General features: G+C 42.0%; 1 protein-coding gene across 1 annotated transcript; it reads right to left on the bottom strand.

The window, feature by feature from the left end:
• Positions 1-9029: 9029 nt before the first annotated feature.
• Positions 9030-11334, bottom strand: LOC103171362 (NKG2-D type II integral membrane protein-like). The gene is made up of 3 exons (XM_029082792.2): positions 11201-11334; positions 10712-10815; positions 9030-9466 (listed from the first exon to the last, which is right to left on the bottom strand). Exons 1-3 carry the CDS (start codon positions 11306-11308, stop codon positions 9346-9348), a joined length of 333 nt encoding a protein of 110 aa, XP_028938625.2. The 5' UTR covers positions 11309-11334; the 3' UTR covers positions 9030-9345.
• Between the last annotated feature and the right edge of the window lie 2010 nt (positions 11335-13344).

The following is a 13344-nucleotide window of genomic DNA, read 5'->3' as shown; positions in this document are numbered from 1 at the left end:
TGACCTGTCAACCTCTGAGCTTTGTCCTGGTTCCTCCCCTTCCTCCTCTTATTTGAACTTATTTCAAATTCTGGAAAGGTAACACTGAAGCCCTCACTGTACTCCTCAACACTTTCAACTCCACTGAAAGTCATGAGCTGTCTTGCATTGTGCTATTCCTCAGACCTGAAGAAAATAATGATAGCCCGCTGAAAATTGTTTCTCTTAATCTAAAATCTTAAAAATACACAGGTAAACTTAAATACATTTTAACCCCTCTTCATAAAGAACACTTTCTCAGCCTAACATGCCTTGAACTGCAATTAAAAGATGGAACATGACCATTTCCCAAATTCTAATGCTCTAGGCCAACAGCGTATTCCTTTGAAACAATTCTCCCCAAGCCCTCCCCTTGTTTAGGAGGTCCTGGGGTTCTAATCGCATTACCACATTCTCTGCCAGAAACAGAAGTAGACACACTTTCTACCTTCACAAGGAGAAGAGTATGATTTTTTATCACCGGTACCTGTTCCAATGCCTGAACGTCCACTGGGAGGACTTGTCATCTTGGAGATGGTCTTGAAAGGCCCGATAAATCCAGAGACAGAGAGACAAACTGCTATTTCTGTTAGACGTTGGCTGAATGAGTCCAGGGAAGAGAAATCATTTACTATTCAGTGGGCTTGCTGAAACCACACAGGAAAGTCCTATGATGCTGTGCGATTCTAGCCCAATAGGGAGCGAGGGCAGACTGACAAGGGCCGGATTGTAACAGTGTAAAGTTTCCCTCTCTATTGCAGATAAGGTTCAAATGTGTTTCTCCGTAGGGATGAGTTCTCCACTGGGGTTTAAACCTTGGCTTAGCATTTCGCTGATAGGAGAGGAATATGCCCAGAGGTTCTTCTGCCTTCCAGCCTCTTGGCAAAGAGCCCTCTTTCCACTCACTCACCTGGATCAGCCTGAAGCTGGCAGCCTCCCCCATTTTCTGAGGCAGATTACGGGAGGCAGATTCTCAGAGAACAGAAAGTTCCAGGCTCCCCTTGGCAGATTTGCCTTTGCTCCATTTGCTGGCTGGTAATGTTAGGTGACCATTGAAATTTGTCAGCTGCTGCAGTTTCACTCTCTGATTCTATGGAATTCACCATCAGCTCAGACCCCAGGAATAATAATCCCCGTTACTGCGGCATTTGCTAAGCACTTACTAAGTGCTGAGATAAATAGAAAACAATCAGTTCAGATCCTGTCCCTATCCCATATCGGGTTCACAGTTTAAATAGGAGGTAGAAAAGTAATAGTACCCTCTTCTGGGATAAGAACACTGAGACATAAAGGACTTGCCCAGGATCACGCAGCAGACAAGAAAGGAGCCGGGATTAGAACCCAGGTTCTCTGATCCCGAAACCCATGCTCTTCCCAGTAGACCATATTGCTGCCGAGAAGCCTGAGCACAGCTGCTCTCTCTTCCAGGGAATTAGTCAATTCAGTGATGTTTTTTGAGCACTTAATGGGTGCAGAGCACTGTTCTAAGTGCTTGGAATGAAATATATACCCCTCGGTGTGCCTGACCTCAATCTAATTCTCTTCTGCAATGGCTGACTTCTAGAGTTAGCTGCTGAGTCAGACTGGCCTTGGGTCATTCAACTGCAAGTAGAGTCAGAAGTTTATTTTCACAAAGTGATTGGCTTCCTCTGGTTAATTCGCAGAGAAAGAGGTTTCAAGCACTCACTTGCCAACTAAAAGCACATACGTTCAGTGTTTTCTACGATTCTTTGCCAGTAGAGACCTTGTAAACAGAGCCTGGGGGTTGCCTTCTGGGAGACTGTGTAGGACATAAAAATAAGGTTGTGGCCAAGAGGAAAGGGCATTGGCCAGGAAGTCAAAGGACTGGATTCCAATTCCAATGTTGTCTGTTGTGTGACATTGGGTAAGTCACTTCTCTATGCTTCAGTTTCTTCATCTGTAAAATGGCTATTTAACTTCTGTTCTCCCTCTTACTCAGGCAGTGAGCCCCACTGGGATAAGGACTGTGTCTGACCGGATTACCACATACCTACCCCAGTATTTAGTACAACATTTGATAATTGCTAAAAACTTAACCAAAACAACACAACAAATATCGCAGTCACCAGCTATGGATGAGTAAGCCTAGTGGGACCCGGGTCAACAGGCTTCCTATCTCTCTTTAGATGTTACAAAGTCCACTAGACAGATAGGTATGGACTTTAGAAGCAGTGTGTCTCAGTAGAAAGAACCCGGGTTTGGGAGTCAGAAGTTGTGGGTTCGAATCCCACCTCTGTCACATCAGCTGTGTGACTTTGGGCAAGTCACTTAAATTCTCTGTGCCTCAGCTACCTTATCTATAAAATGGGGATTAAGACTGGGATCCCCATGGGGAACAACCTGAATATCTTGTATCTACCCCAGAGCTTAGAACAGTGCTTGGCAAATAGTAAGAGCTTAACAAATACCCCCATCATCATCATTTTAGCCATGCATACGTTGTAAGTGCACCTTACCCTCCACTCACATCCAGCTGTATTTTTTCATGAACATTGGTCTTTGACATTTATTTTCTTCTGTTCACAGTCATTCATTAACATTTCTCAGAGAGGAACAATGAGGTTCTGACATTTATTCCTGTAAACACTCAGGACCACGGCAGTCATGGAGTGTGGAAATTCCACATCATGCATGTATCGTATCCGGCTTCACTCATGGGAACTGTGTAAACCAAACAGCCAAGGGCAATGTGTGATATGGGTCAAGTGCTTATTATGTTCCAAGCACCGCATGCAACAGTGGAGTAGATTCAAGATAACCGGGTCAAAATTTTTACTGTCCCATGTAGGGAAAACAGCTTTTTAATCCCAATTTTATAGATGAAGAAGCTGAATCATAGAGAAGTAAATCGACCTGCCAGAGGTCAAGCAGAAGGCAAGACGCAGGGCTGGGATTAAAATTATCATTAGGCCACCCTGAAGCTGTCGAAAGTTAGGATGCAGGAGGTGAGACTCTATTCCAGAATGAAAGCAGAAGAGCTCAGGTTATCTGGGCACTGGAATCATGTGACAGAAAGAAATTCTGGTTGTGATCTGAGTTTTTCCAATCTCAATCACACCTGGAGTTGAAGATGCTCTAGTTCCACCTCTGCCACTGGCTTGCTGTGTGACCTTGGCTAAGTCATTCAACCCCACTGGGCCTCAGTTTTCTCATCTGTAAAATAGGATAATGCAGATTATGGGCTCATGTGAGACAGGGACTCTGACTAATCCCATAGCCTCATGACTACCTCAAGATTTAGCATATAAGTGCGCTTCATAAATGTTTTCATCATCATTCATTATTATCATTTGGTCTGGTCCATCTCTCCCACCTCTCCCCAGTTGGCTCTTTAAAAACAGGAAAAGAAAATGGAAATCACTGTAAATAGGCAGAGAGGTGAGAAGAGTGAGATACAAAGCAAGGTTACAGTTCTTCTTGAAAGCGGGGAAAACTGAGGTGGTTGAGGATTAGTAAGGTAAGGGGTTGAAGACAACAAAAAAGAAAGGGCAGAGGAATGGAGAGAAAGAAAGAAATCTTCATTCTGATCTGGAATTGACTGTCAGGGAGTTGCCTTTACTCTCTGTGGCCTGATACCCACTTTGGTCTTACTCTGGGATTTTTACTTTCAGGATCTTGGTGTCCTTTCCTATTTATTGCCAACTTTGTGATTTTTTTTTTTTAGGGCAGTCTAGTTTGATCTGAGAATGTCCCCACAGGATGCCACTAACCAAAACCCCATAATTTAGATTATGAACCCTCAGAAGGCACGTGAAGTATTGGGGTTCAGCTCACTCACCCTTCCCCAAGACCTGGATCCTGAGTCTGGGTAGAATGCAAAGCATCTAATTCTTTTCTGCTATATACCCAATATACATATGGGTAAACATTCTTGGGAGTCAGAGATCATGGGTTCTAACCCCAACTCTGACACTTGTCAGCTGTGCGACTTTGGGCAAGTCACTTAACTTCTCTGGGCCTCAGTTACCTCATCTGTAAAATGGGTATTAAGACACTGAGTCCCACGGGGGACAAGCTGATTCCCTTGCATCTACCCCAGCGCTTAGCACAGTGTTTGGTACATAGTAAGTGCTTAACAAATACCATCATTGTTATTATTATTATGGAAAACATTTATTTATAGATGTGAATACATTAAAATTCCTCCATATATAGAGACACAATCATATATACATATAAATGTAGAGAGCGTCAAAGTATTTTATTTCATCTTTAAGCAAAGGATGCTGGGAATGTGCACAAAATAAATGTTAGGTAAATGCAAACCCCTAAAGGCCAAAAATGGTGTAACTGATCTATGGAAATTAACAATTGAAGAAATGAAATGATGTCATTTATGTCCAAATCAATGGCAGTTAACCTCTAATCAATGAACAAGATTCTCTTACTTTACACTATGTGATTGTGGGCTATACATCACTCCCCACTCTAGTTACTCCTAGAAGAATTTTGTCTGAGAGCTTTAATTTCCTCAGCTGGATGCCAGTGGGAGAAATCAAAATCCCTTTCCTGAAGTTAAGAAAGAAAGAAAGCAACTCCTCTACCAGCTGAGGGAAAGTGCCTAGGTATTTCATGTGTAGCAAGGACAACTTCCTCATGCCAAAATAGACTTAGGAGGTAGAACAGTAATGGTAGTTATTTCTGTTGTCCCATAGCGCAGATCCACATTTACCAGAGGCTCAGAAAAAGTTTAAGGAGACGGAAAGTCTGTTGAGGTCGCTGAAGCGGAGGCAGGCAATGTTGATAGCTGGATTCCACAGAGTTCAATTTGTGGGTGGGAACTAATCAGTCAGTTGCATTTACTGAGCACTTACTGGGTGCGAAACACTGTACTAAGTGCTTAGGAGAATACAATACAACCATATATTCATTCAATAGTATTTATTGAGCACTTACTATGTGCAGAGCACTGTACTAAGTGCTTGAATAATATAGAGTAATATAATATATTATAATATAATATAATAATTGAGTAATATAGAAAACACATTTCCTGCCCACCCTTGGGGGTTGGGAGATAAAGTTGGTTCCCTGTAAAACCTTGCCCAGGGGGGTGGATTTCATCTTTAGGAGTGTAATGAGGAATTTCCATGAATCCAGATAAAATTTTACCACATTCCTGAAAGAGGAAGTCACAAGGAAGCTAATGTGAGTCACTACGTCACCATGATAGTCCGGGGTTTGGCTGTGAGGAAGATGTGCTTCACTATCCTGGGTTGTTCCAGTGGTTGTGTGTAAGGGTTTGAAAATTGTCCCTGCTACAGCTCCTGCTGAGTAAATGGAAATCTCCACAGAACCTGACATGGGTTATTTCCTCCCTTGTGAAGAGTTTCTACTCAACCCATTAAAAAGCAGATTGGAAGCTATTTCAGAGCTTCCTGGTCACCCTTAATGTGTTGCTGACCAGCTATCAGCTGCCATCCGGCCACTGCTGTTTGTAGATTTAGTCAGAACTGACAGTCTCGCTCACCACCAAGTAAACTGTTTCCAGCCACAAAGTAATTACAGAAGCAACAGAAACATGAGCTCAGCTCTTAGCCTGTCCTGAGGTGTTGCTCTCTGCTTCACTGAGAAGTCTTCAGTGAATCAACAGCAAATATGTACACTAATGGAGTCTGTGTTTTAGACAAACTTCTCTTTGCTTCTCCACCTGGATGCCCCTGCCAATTTATCCAATATGGATACAGTACATTCTCTCACCTACTATTGTTCTGAGTCCCTCTCCAGGGAGGTATATGCTTCCTTATTGCAATAAATTCAGGGATGAATAACCAGACACTGCAGGCAGCAAGGTCACCTATATTGTAACTTTATAAACCAGATCTTTTTCTGCCTTGGAATTAATAAATCTTTTGGGTATACCTGTCCAAAGTCGTGATAATAATAATAATGTTGGTATTTGTTAAGCGCTTACTATGTGCAGAGCACTGTTTTAAGTGCTGGGGTAGATACCGGGTAATCAGGTTGTCCTACGTGAGGCGCACAGTCTTTATCCCCATTTTACAGATGAGGTCACTGAGGCACAGAGAAGTTAAGTGACTTGCCCTCAGTCACACAGCTGACAGTTGGAAGAACTGGGATTTGAACCCATAACCTCTGACTCCCAAGCACGTGCTCTTTCCACTGAGCCACACTGCTTCTCATGATCATTTCTTGGGAACAGACACACCAAAGGATAGCCAACAACCTTGGCCTCCACTGCCAGTTTTGTCCAGTAGTAAAGAACTATGGTCTGCTAGCCTCTCCTATCTCATTTTGAAGTTCATCTCTGATCAGCAGGAATGGATTTGCAGTAGCGGAGCCCTCCCCAGGCTTGATGACTGGCAGATCATGTGCTTTCTTTGCCCTGGCACAGCTTGGGTGGTCTGGCTTTGGTGGAAGGGAAGGGTATTCCAGATTAGAGGGAGGATGGGAGAAAGGGTGTGGTACTGGGATAAATGAGATTGGAGCACAGTGAGTAAACTGGCCCTAAAGGAGTGAAGTGTGCGGGCTTGGCTGTAGGAGGAGATTACTGAGATGAGGTAGGATTGGACGAGCTGAGTGCTTTAAAGACAGAGGTAAGGAGCTTCTTTTTGATGCGAAGGTGATGGTCAGCCACCGTGGAGGTTCCTGAGGAATGGGAAGTCATGAACTGAACACTTTTGGTGTTAAATGATTTGCATAGCAGAGTGAAGTTTGGACTGAAGTGGGGAGAGACAGGAGGCTGGGAAGTCAGTAAGGAGGCTGATGCGGTAATCTATGCGTGATAGGATGAGTGATTGTATTAATGTGGCAGCAGTTTGGATGGAGAGGAAAGGGAGGATTTTAGCAAAGCTGTGAAGATGCGACTGACAGGATTTATTGAGGGATTGAATATGTGAGTTGAATTAGAGAGGGGAGTCAAGGATAACGCCAAGGTTATGTGTTTGTGAGACAGGAACAATGGTGATGTCGCCTACAGTAATGGGAAAGTCAGGGAGAGGACAAGGTTTGGATGGGAGGTTAAGGAGTGCTGTTTTGGACATGTAAATCTTGAGATGATGGGAGGACATCCAAGTAGAGAAGTATTGAAGACAAGAAGAAATGTGAAACTGCATCTGCTGGAGTTGCAGATTTGGGTATCATCTGCATAGAGGTGGTGGTCGAAGCTGTGGGAGCGAATGAGTTCTCCAAGGGAGTGGGTGGAGATGCACAATAGAAAGGGACCCAGAGTGAACCCTGAGGGACCCCCAGAGTAAATGGGGAGGTAGAGGAGGTCCGGGGTGGGAGGCAGAGAAGAAACCCTTTCAGAAGACTGAGAATGAATGGCCTAAAAAACAAGAGGAGAACCAGGAGAGGACAGTGCCAGTGAACCGAAAGTTGGATGCTTCTGGGAAAGGGAGATGATCCACAGTGTCTAAGACAGCTGAGAGGTCGAGGAGGATTAGGATGGAATACAAGCCTTTGTATATGGCAGGAAGGGGCTCATTGGTGACTTTGGGGTGGGTGATTTCTATGGAGTGAAAGGGATGAAAGCCAGACTAGAGGGGTCAAGGAGAGAATTGGAGGAGGGGAATTTGAAAGAGCAGGTGCATATTTTATTCTCCTATTGTTAATATATATAACAGTAAACTCATATAAATGTATCAGTGCTTAAGTAAGTACCTGATCGATGATTATTGAATGAATACGTAAATAACTCATGAAGCTGAGGTTCCTGATGAAATCCTCTCTGTGTCTATGAGTTTCTTGTTTATCATATTCACAGTCACCCACGAGTATTTAGTCTTCAGATACATGAATTAGACCATTCAATTCAATTTCTACATTGGTTAGTACATGAAAATCCAGAGAGAAACCCACAGAAAAATGCCAATCATCTGAAGCTGAAAATGAAAAGTGGTACGCAGGTTGCTTAATGTGAAGCAAGGCAAGTCACATTTTTTCCACTTGATAGGGGTGATGGTGAAAGTGTGAGTTAAAGGGATGAGGCCTGCTGAATGTCACTGGGAGGAAAATTGAAGAGCTGTCCAGGATATCTGTCTCTACCATCCCCTCTTTCCCATTTCCTACAAATGGAACCCCAGGGTTCTCCTAAAACCTTTCCTCCTGGAACCATGGAGGAACGATTGCTGTAGCCTGAGAAATTTTAAATTTACTGAATTTGGGAGAAAAAACACACAAAAAAAAAATGTGCTTGCTCGGTGACATTTGAGGGTTTAAGGACGCTGTTAATGGAATTGCTGTGATGCCCTCCTTCCTTAACCATTAGGAAGACAGCACCTCATGACTCTTCCAGGAACATGGATTCTACTGCTGTACAGTATCAATTGCTTCCCTGGATCTTTCTGTAAGTGTAATCCTCCATCATCATCATTATCATCATCATCATTTTCACTAGTTGCCACTGATGGGGTATTTGAAGAGACATTACCTAGGACCAAGGTTAATCCTTGGTGATTTATTCCTGAACTGATTCAACATGATATTTCTATGCTTCCCTTTTCTCATTTTCTAAACGCAGCAGTAGTCTGTCATTGTACGCAGTTCCTTGAAGCAGAGATCCTGGAGAAGCCCATTTCTGGCATAAGAAATGCCCCACATAATATCAAATATCGGTAGTATGGCCAAACAGTCTAAGATGCTTGGTTTAGGCTGCAGCCTTCCTGGAGACCTGGGTTGGAGTTTACCTCTGCTGAAGCATCTTTTTATCTTTCAAAGACCCCATGTATATGAACACAGGCAACACATCTGGTTCTAATCCCAACTATGGAAGTTGTGTGAGGTTCCATTTTACTAATTGTCATCTTTTCCCCTCACTGGGGTTGGGCTTCCTGGAAAAGTAGGGCATGAATTAAAACTTTCCTCAATCACTTGTATTTATTGAGCATTTACTGCATGCTAAACACTTTACTAAGTGTGAGAGTACAATATAACAATATAATGGACACATTCCCTCCCCACAATGATCTTATAGTCTAGAAGGATAATTTATTAAAATGGCAAATAGTTTAATAATCCACCATTGGGAAATTCATTTCTTTACAGTTTTGTTTTTTTTTTTAACTTAGGTTAGTGATTGAGGGAATGCTAATGGGATGAAAAACATTGCAAGGTGATGGGGTCAGTGGTGCTTCTGCCTCTCTCTCTCTCTTAATCTGCTTCCTTCAATCCCATCTAGCTGCTGTGCTGATGGTTTCTGTGATGCCAGACAAGGAAGACAGAAAAAATACACCTAGAAATAGTGTCTGAAGACTGAAGCGATGAGGAGTCAGTGAATATTTCACTAAGTCTCTGTGCAGAGGATGCTCCAGGAGGTGGTGGTTCCTTGGATTCCGGGGAAAGAGATTACACTACCTGGCTCTCACAGATATGTGGTTTCCCGATTGCACAGTCTTCCATACTTATTGATTTTTCATTTAAATATAATGCACAATTTCCACCCTTTCTTTCGTTGGTGAAAGAGAGACTAAAGAAAAAAAGTGAAGAAATTTCAGTCACATACCTCTGCATTCAGAAATAATGCTTACTGTGAAGGGTTAAATTACGGGGAAATCAAACTCCAGATTTCCCCTGTGGAATGGGCACCTTTGAGTGCCCAACTGTTCCCCTAATGCCCCTGGCCTCTCTGTCTGGTGTCTAACTCTTTAAAACAACCACTGCACAGTTATGTTTTCTAACCTTAAGTCTAACCAGGCCAAGTCCAAATTTCTTAGCAAAATACAGAGAGACATGTATAAATGACAAACCACAGGAAACAGAAATCAGGTGATTTTAAATGGGATTCCACAGATTTCTGAATGGGGGATTTCTCAGGGAGACTGTCCAAAGGGAGGTTCAAGGAAGAAAATGAAAATTGCACAAAGATTATGAACTGAGAAGTCAGAAGACCTGGGTTCTAATTCCAGCTATTTTACTTACCTGCTGTGTGACTTTGGGAAAGTCACCTGAACTTCTCTGTGTCTCAGTTTCCTCATCTGAGAAATGGAGATTCCATACCTGTTCTCCCTCTTCTCTAGAGTATGAGCCCCATGGGGGATATGGATTGTATCTGACCCAACAGCTTCTACCTACTACAATGCTTAGTACTATACTTGGCCCATTGTAAAGATTTAACAAAGATCATAACCGAGTACTAATTATTTCACATCAGAAAAGGTTGTGACTTCCTGGTGACCTCTTGCTATAGGGCACTCTTTAATTTATTTCTGTAAAATGAGGCACATGGAAGGGGTTCATCTAAGTGGGAGAAATATCAGGGGATTGTCCAAGTAAATCTTTCAGTTTCAAGATGATATGTCATGTTTGAACTGGGAATTCAGTGGAGTAGGGGGCACAAGGGAGAAGATACAGATATTTACATTGTGGGAAATGCCCAGAGGAATTCATTTCTACTTATGGAACCTAATGAACCTTGCGTCTATGTTGTTTGGACCCTATACTGCAGAATTGATGTTTGAGACTTTGATCTCTGGAAGCTGAAAGGGTGAATGAGAGAGACACAGGGAATTTTATGGGATCAAGGGCACTGTCCCCTCTGGGGCTGGAGACAATTGTGGCTATGCAGAAAACCAATGATATCGCTGCCGGTCCAACTGTCACTCCAACCCAGGGCTCAGACCCAGAGTTCCTCCTTTATCCCAGAGTCCAAGCGTTCATAGGCAGCTTAGGAGGGCAGGTCAAGGATAATTCCTGCTACTGAGGAAAGACTTACAAATTTCTGGTATAAGTTGTTTCATCTTCCCACTTCAAAGAACTACCAGGTCCAGTACGGGATAGTCCGATCCATCCAGAAAGTTTGAAGAATTTAAAGAAATTCTGTAGGAAATCAGGAACACAGGAGGAAATTTAATTCTCCACCATGGAAAGGCACAAGCCAATCCACTTTTCTCATTGACTCCCTCAGTGATATCCACATCTAGACAGTCACATTCTTCCTACTTCAACCAGAACAGCTTCCCCTCAGATGCCAGGGAGAGGGGAAGTAGGGAAGGGAATCCCCAGGGAGAGGGAATATGAATTGTTCATTCAAGCAAGAGTATTAATTGACTGCTTACTGTGTGCATATGTGCACCACATTCCGCTCAGTGCCTGGGATAGCACAATACAACAGAGTTGTTAGAAATGTGCCCTGCCACGATGACCTTAGAGTCTACTGAGGGGGACATACATTAATATAAATGAATAAGGTATAGATGTATACCAGCTCTCTCAGGCCATCTATGTGCAAGAGGGTGGAGTTCTGGGACTTGCAGGCCTGCTGACTCTCCTTCCAAGGTTTCTTTTCAGTGGAATACTGGTAACAACTCATGCTGAACTGAACCCAGTTCCCTGGGCAGGGAGAGCAGGAACAATCTGGGATGAGAAATTATATCAATTCCTGAGGGGAGAAGCGTATCATCATTAGACTGTTCTTAGAGTCACACCCCCAGGCAAATCTTCTCTCATCCCGGGAGAAATCAGAACCACCCTCCTTTGAAAATCTGGCAGAGAAATGGGTTATGGTATAATTGCGAGTAAGGCAATGTGAAACATTTTACTGGTGTCTACTGAACTAACCCACTCCATCTTCATCCCAATAAGAAGGGAGGTATGAGCAGTGAGATGAATGTTTATACACAAAATTAATCTGAGGAATTGTCTGGCAATGAAAAATCCTGGATTCTCAGCTGTCACCACAACGCTGTCTCTGACCATATTAGGGTCGCTGAAAGAACCTACCTGTACCCGGGCCTGTTGTGGGTAGTGAAGAAGTGCTTTGAGCTCCAGGACTGGACAGTGCTATGGAAATTATTATTTAAATGGTTATTAAATTTGCTGTGGTTAAACATGGTCAATAATTAAAAATAGTTTTGAGCAACAAGTTACTACTAATAATAAACATTAAGGTTGCTGAAAGACAGGACTTACCGGTACTGGGGCCTGTGGAGGACAGTGAAGAAGTGTTTTGAGCTCCAAGATTGGATGGTGCTTTGGAAATGATTATTAAAATGGTAATTAGCTTTGATGTGTTTAAAAATGATAAATACTTAAAAATGCTTAGAGCAACAAGGTAATAACGATAATGATAATGATGCTAATACTATTAATAATTAAAACAATAAGCGTATTTGTTAAACACTTACTATGTACCAGCCTGGGTTGGATACCAGATAATTAGGTTGGACTCATTCTCTGCCCCATAGGGGGCTCACAGTCTAATGTGGAGGGATACTTTTTTACAGGTAAAAACTATGGCATCTGGTTCTTATCCAAATGTTAAACTTTAATGAATGAAACCAGGACACTAATGTTTAACATTTGGACAAGGACCAGATGCCATAGTTTTTTGGACAGGGGTAGTTTACATATTGAGGTGTTGAGTCTGGAGAGACTTCCCTACTTTAAATGACACTCTGTGAATATCTGTCCAGCAAGCAGAAAAATCTGTTTCTTTATTTCTCGTATTCTTCTGTTTTTCTACAGTTTCTACTGTATTTTTTTCACTATTTCCAGAAATGTGAGATATTGACACTCCTAATTATTGGACATATGCAAATATCATTATCTACATTTACCATCTCATCAATTGCTATTATAATTAAAGTAGTATGCATATGCTTATATATATACATACACACATACATACAAATATGTATAAATTATATATACTTATAAATCATGTCATATATATGTATACATATATGTGTGTATATATCATATTTGTACATAGATTTATGTATATTGGCACTTAGTTTTGATTCGAAAATTAAGCTGATGATTGTAAAGGGACTGTGTATGACCTAACCATCTTGTATGTACCTCAGAGCTTATTTCAAAGCATGGCACTTGGTAAAGGCTTAACAAATACCACCATTATCATCATCATCAAAGGCATTTGAAATTTCTCTGACCAAACTGCACCAGGCTGACATCCACGGCAACTAACAAATGTTACCTACCTCCTTAAGCTGTTCATATGGAAAATATTTCTGATAGTCTTTATTTGGAAAGGTTAAAAGAAATAGCGAGGATTATTAGTGTGGTTAGCATGGCAACAAAAGTTAAAATTACATAACCAGTTAACAGGAGACACTGCCACGGTAGATCTGAATTATATTCAAAATGGAAATTATTGGAGTGAGCACAGAGGACCAATTTGGAAGCGTCTTCTTGGAAACTCTTTACAAATAGTATTGATTCTCCTTCTGGCTCTTAGAGATTGCAAGATCTTGAGGGTGGGGATCGTATCTTCTCCCTGTGGTGTACCTTCCCACTTGATTGAAAATGACATCAGTGGGTAATGACAGTCACCATGACAGCATGTTTACCCACAGGTTTAATTGGAAATGGCATATAGGGCTTGAT

This window comes from Ornithorhynchus anatinus, chromosome 17, assembly GCF_004115215.2.
Source record: "Ornithorhynchus anatinus isolate Pmale09 chromosome 17, mOrnAna1.pri.v4, whole genome shotgun sequence".
Classification (NCBI taxonomy): Eukaryota; Metazoa; Chordata; class Mammalia; order Monotremata; family Ornithorhynchidae; genus Ornithorhynchus; species Ornithorhynchus anatinus.
Note: the sequence above shows the minus strand (reverse complement) of the source record. Positions and strands in the feature narration are given on the sequence as shown.

Coding starts and splice junctions, on each gene's coding strand:
- LOC103171362 (XM_029082792.2), bottom strand. CDS start 11,308: ATGAGTTGTTACCAGTATTCCACTGAAAAGAAACCTTGGAAGGAGAGT. Junction 10,816..11,200: donor TAGATGGCCTGAGAGAGCTG/GTATACATCTAT, acceptor GATTTCCTACAG/AATTTCTTTAAATTCTTCAA. Junction 9,467..10,711: donor ACAACTTATACCAGAAATTT/GTAAGTCTTTCC, acceptor TTTTTTCTTTAG/TCTCTCTTTCACCAACGAAA.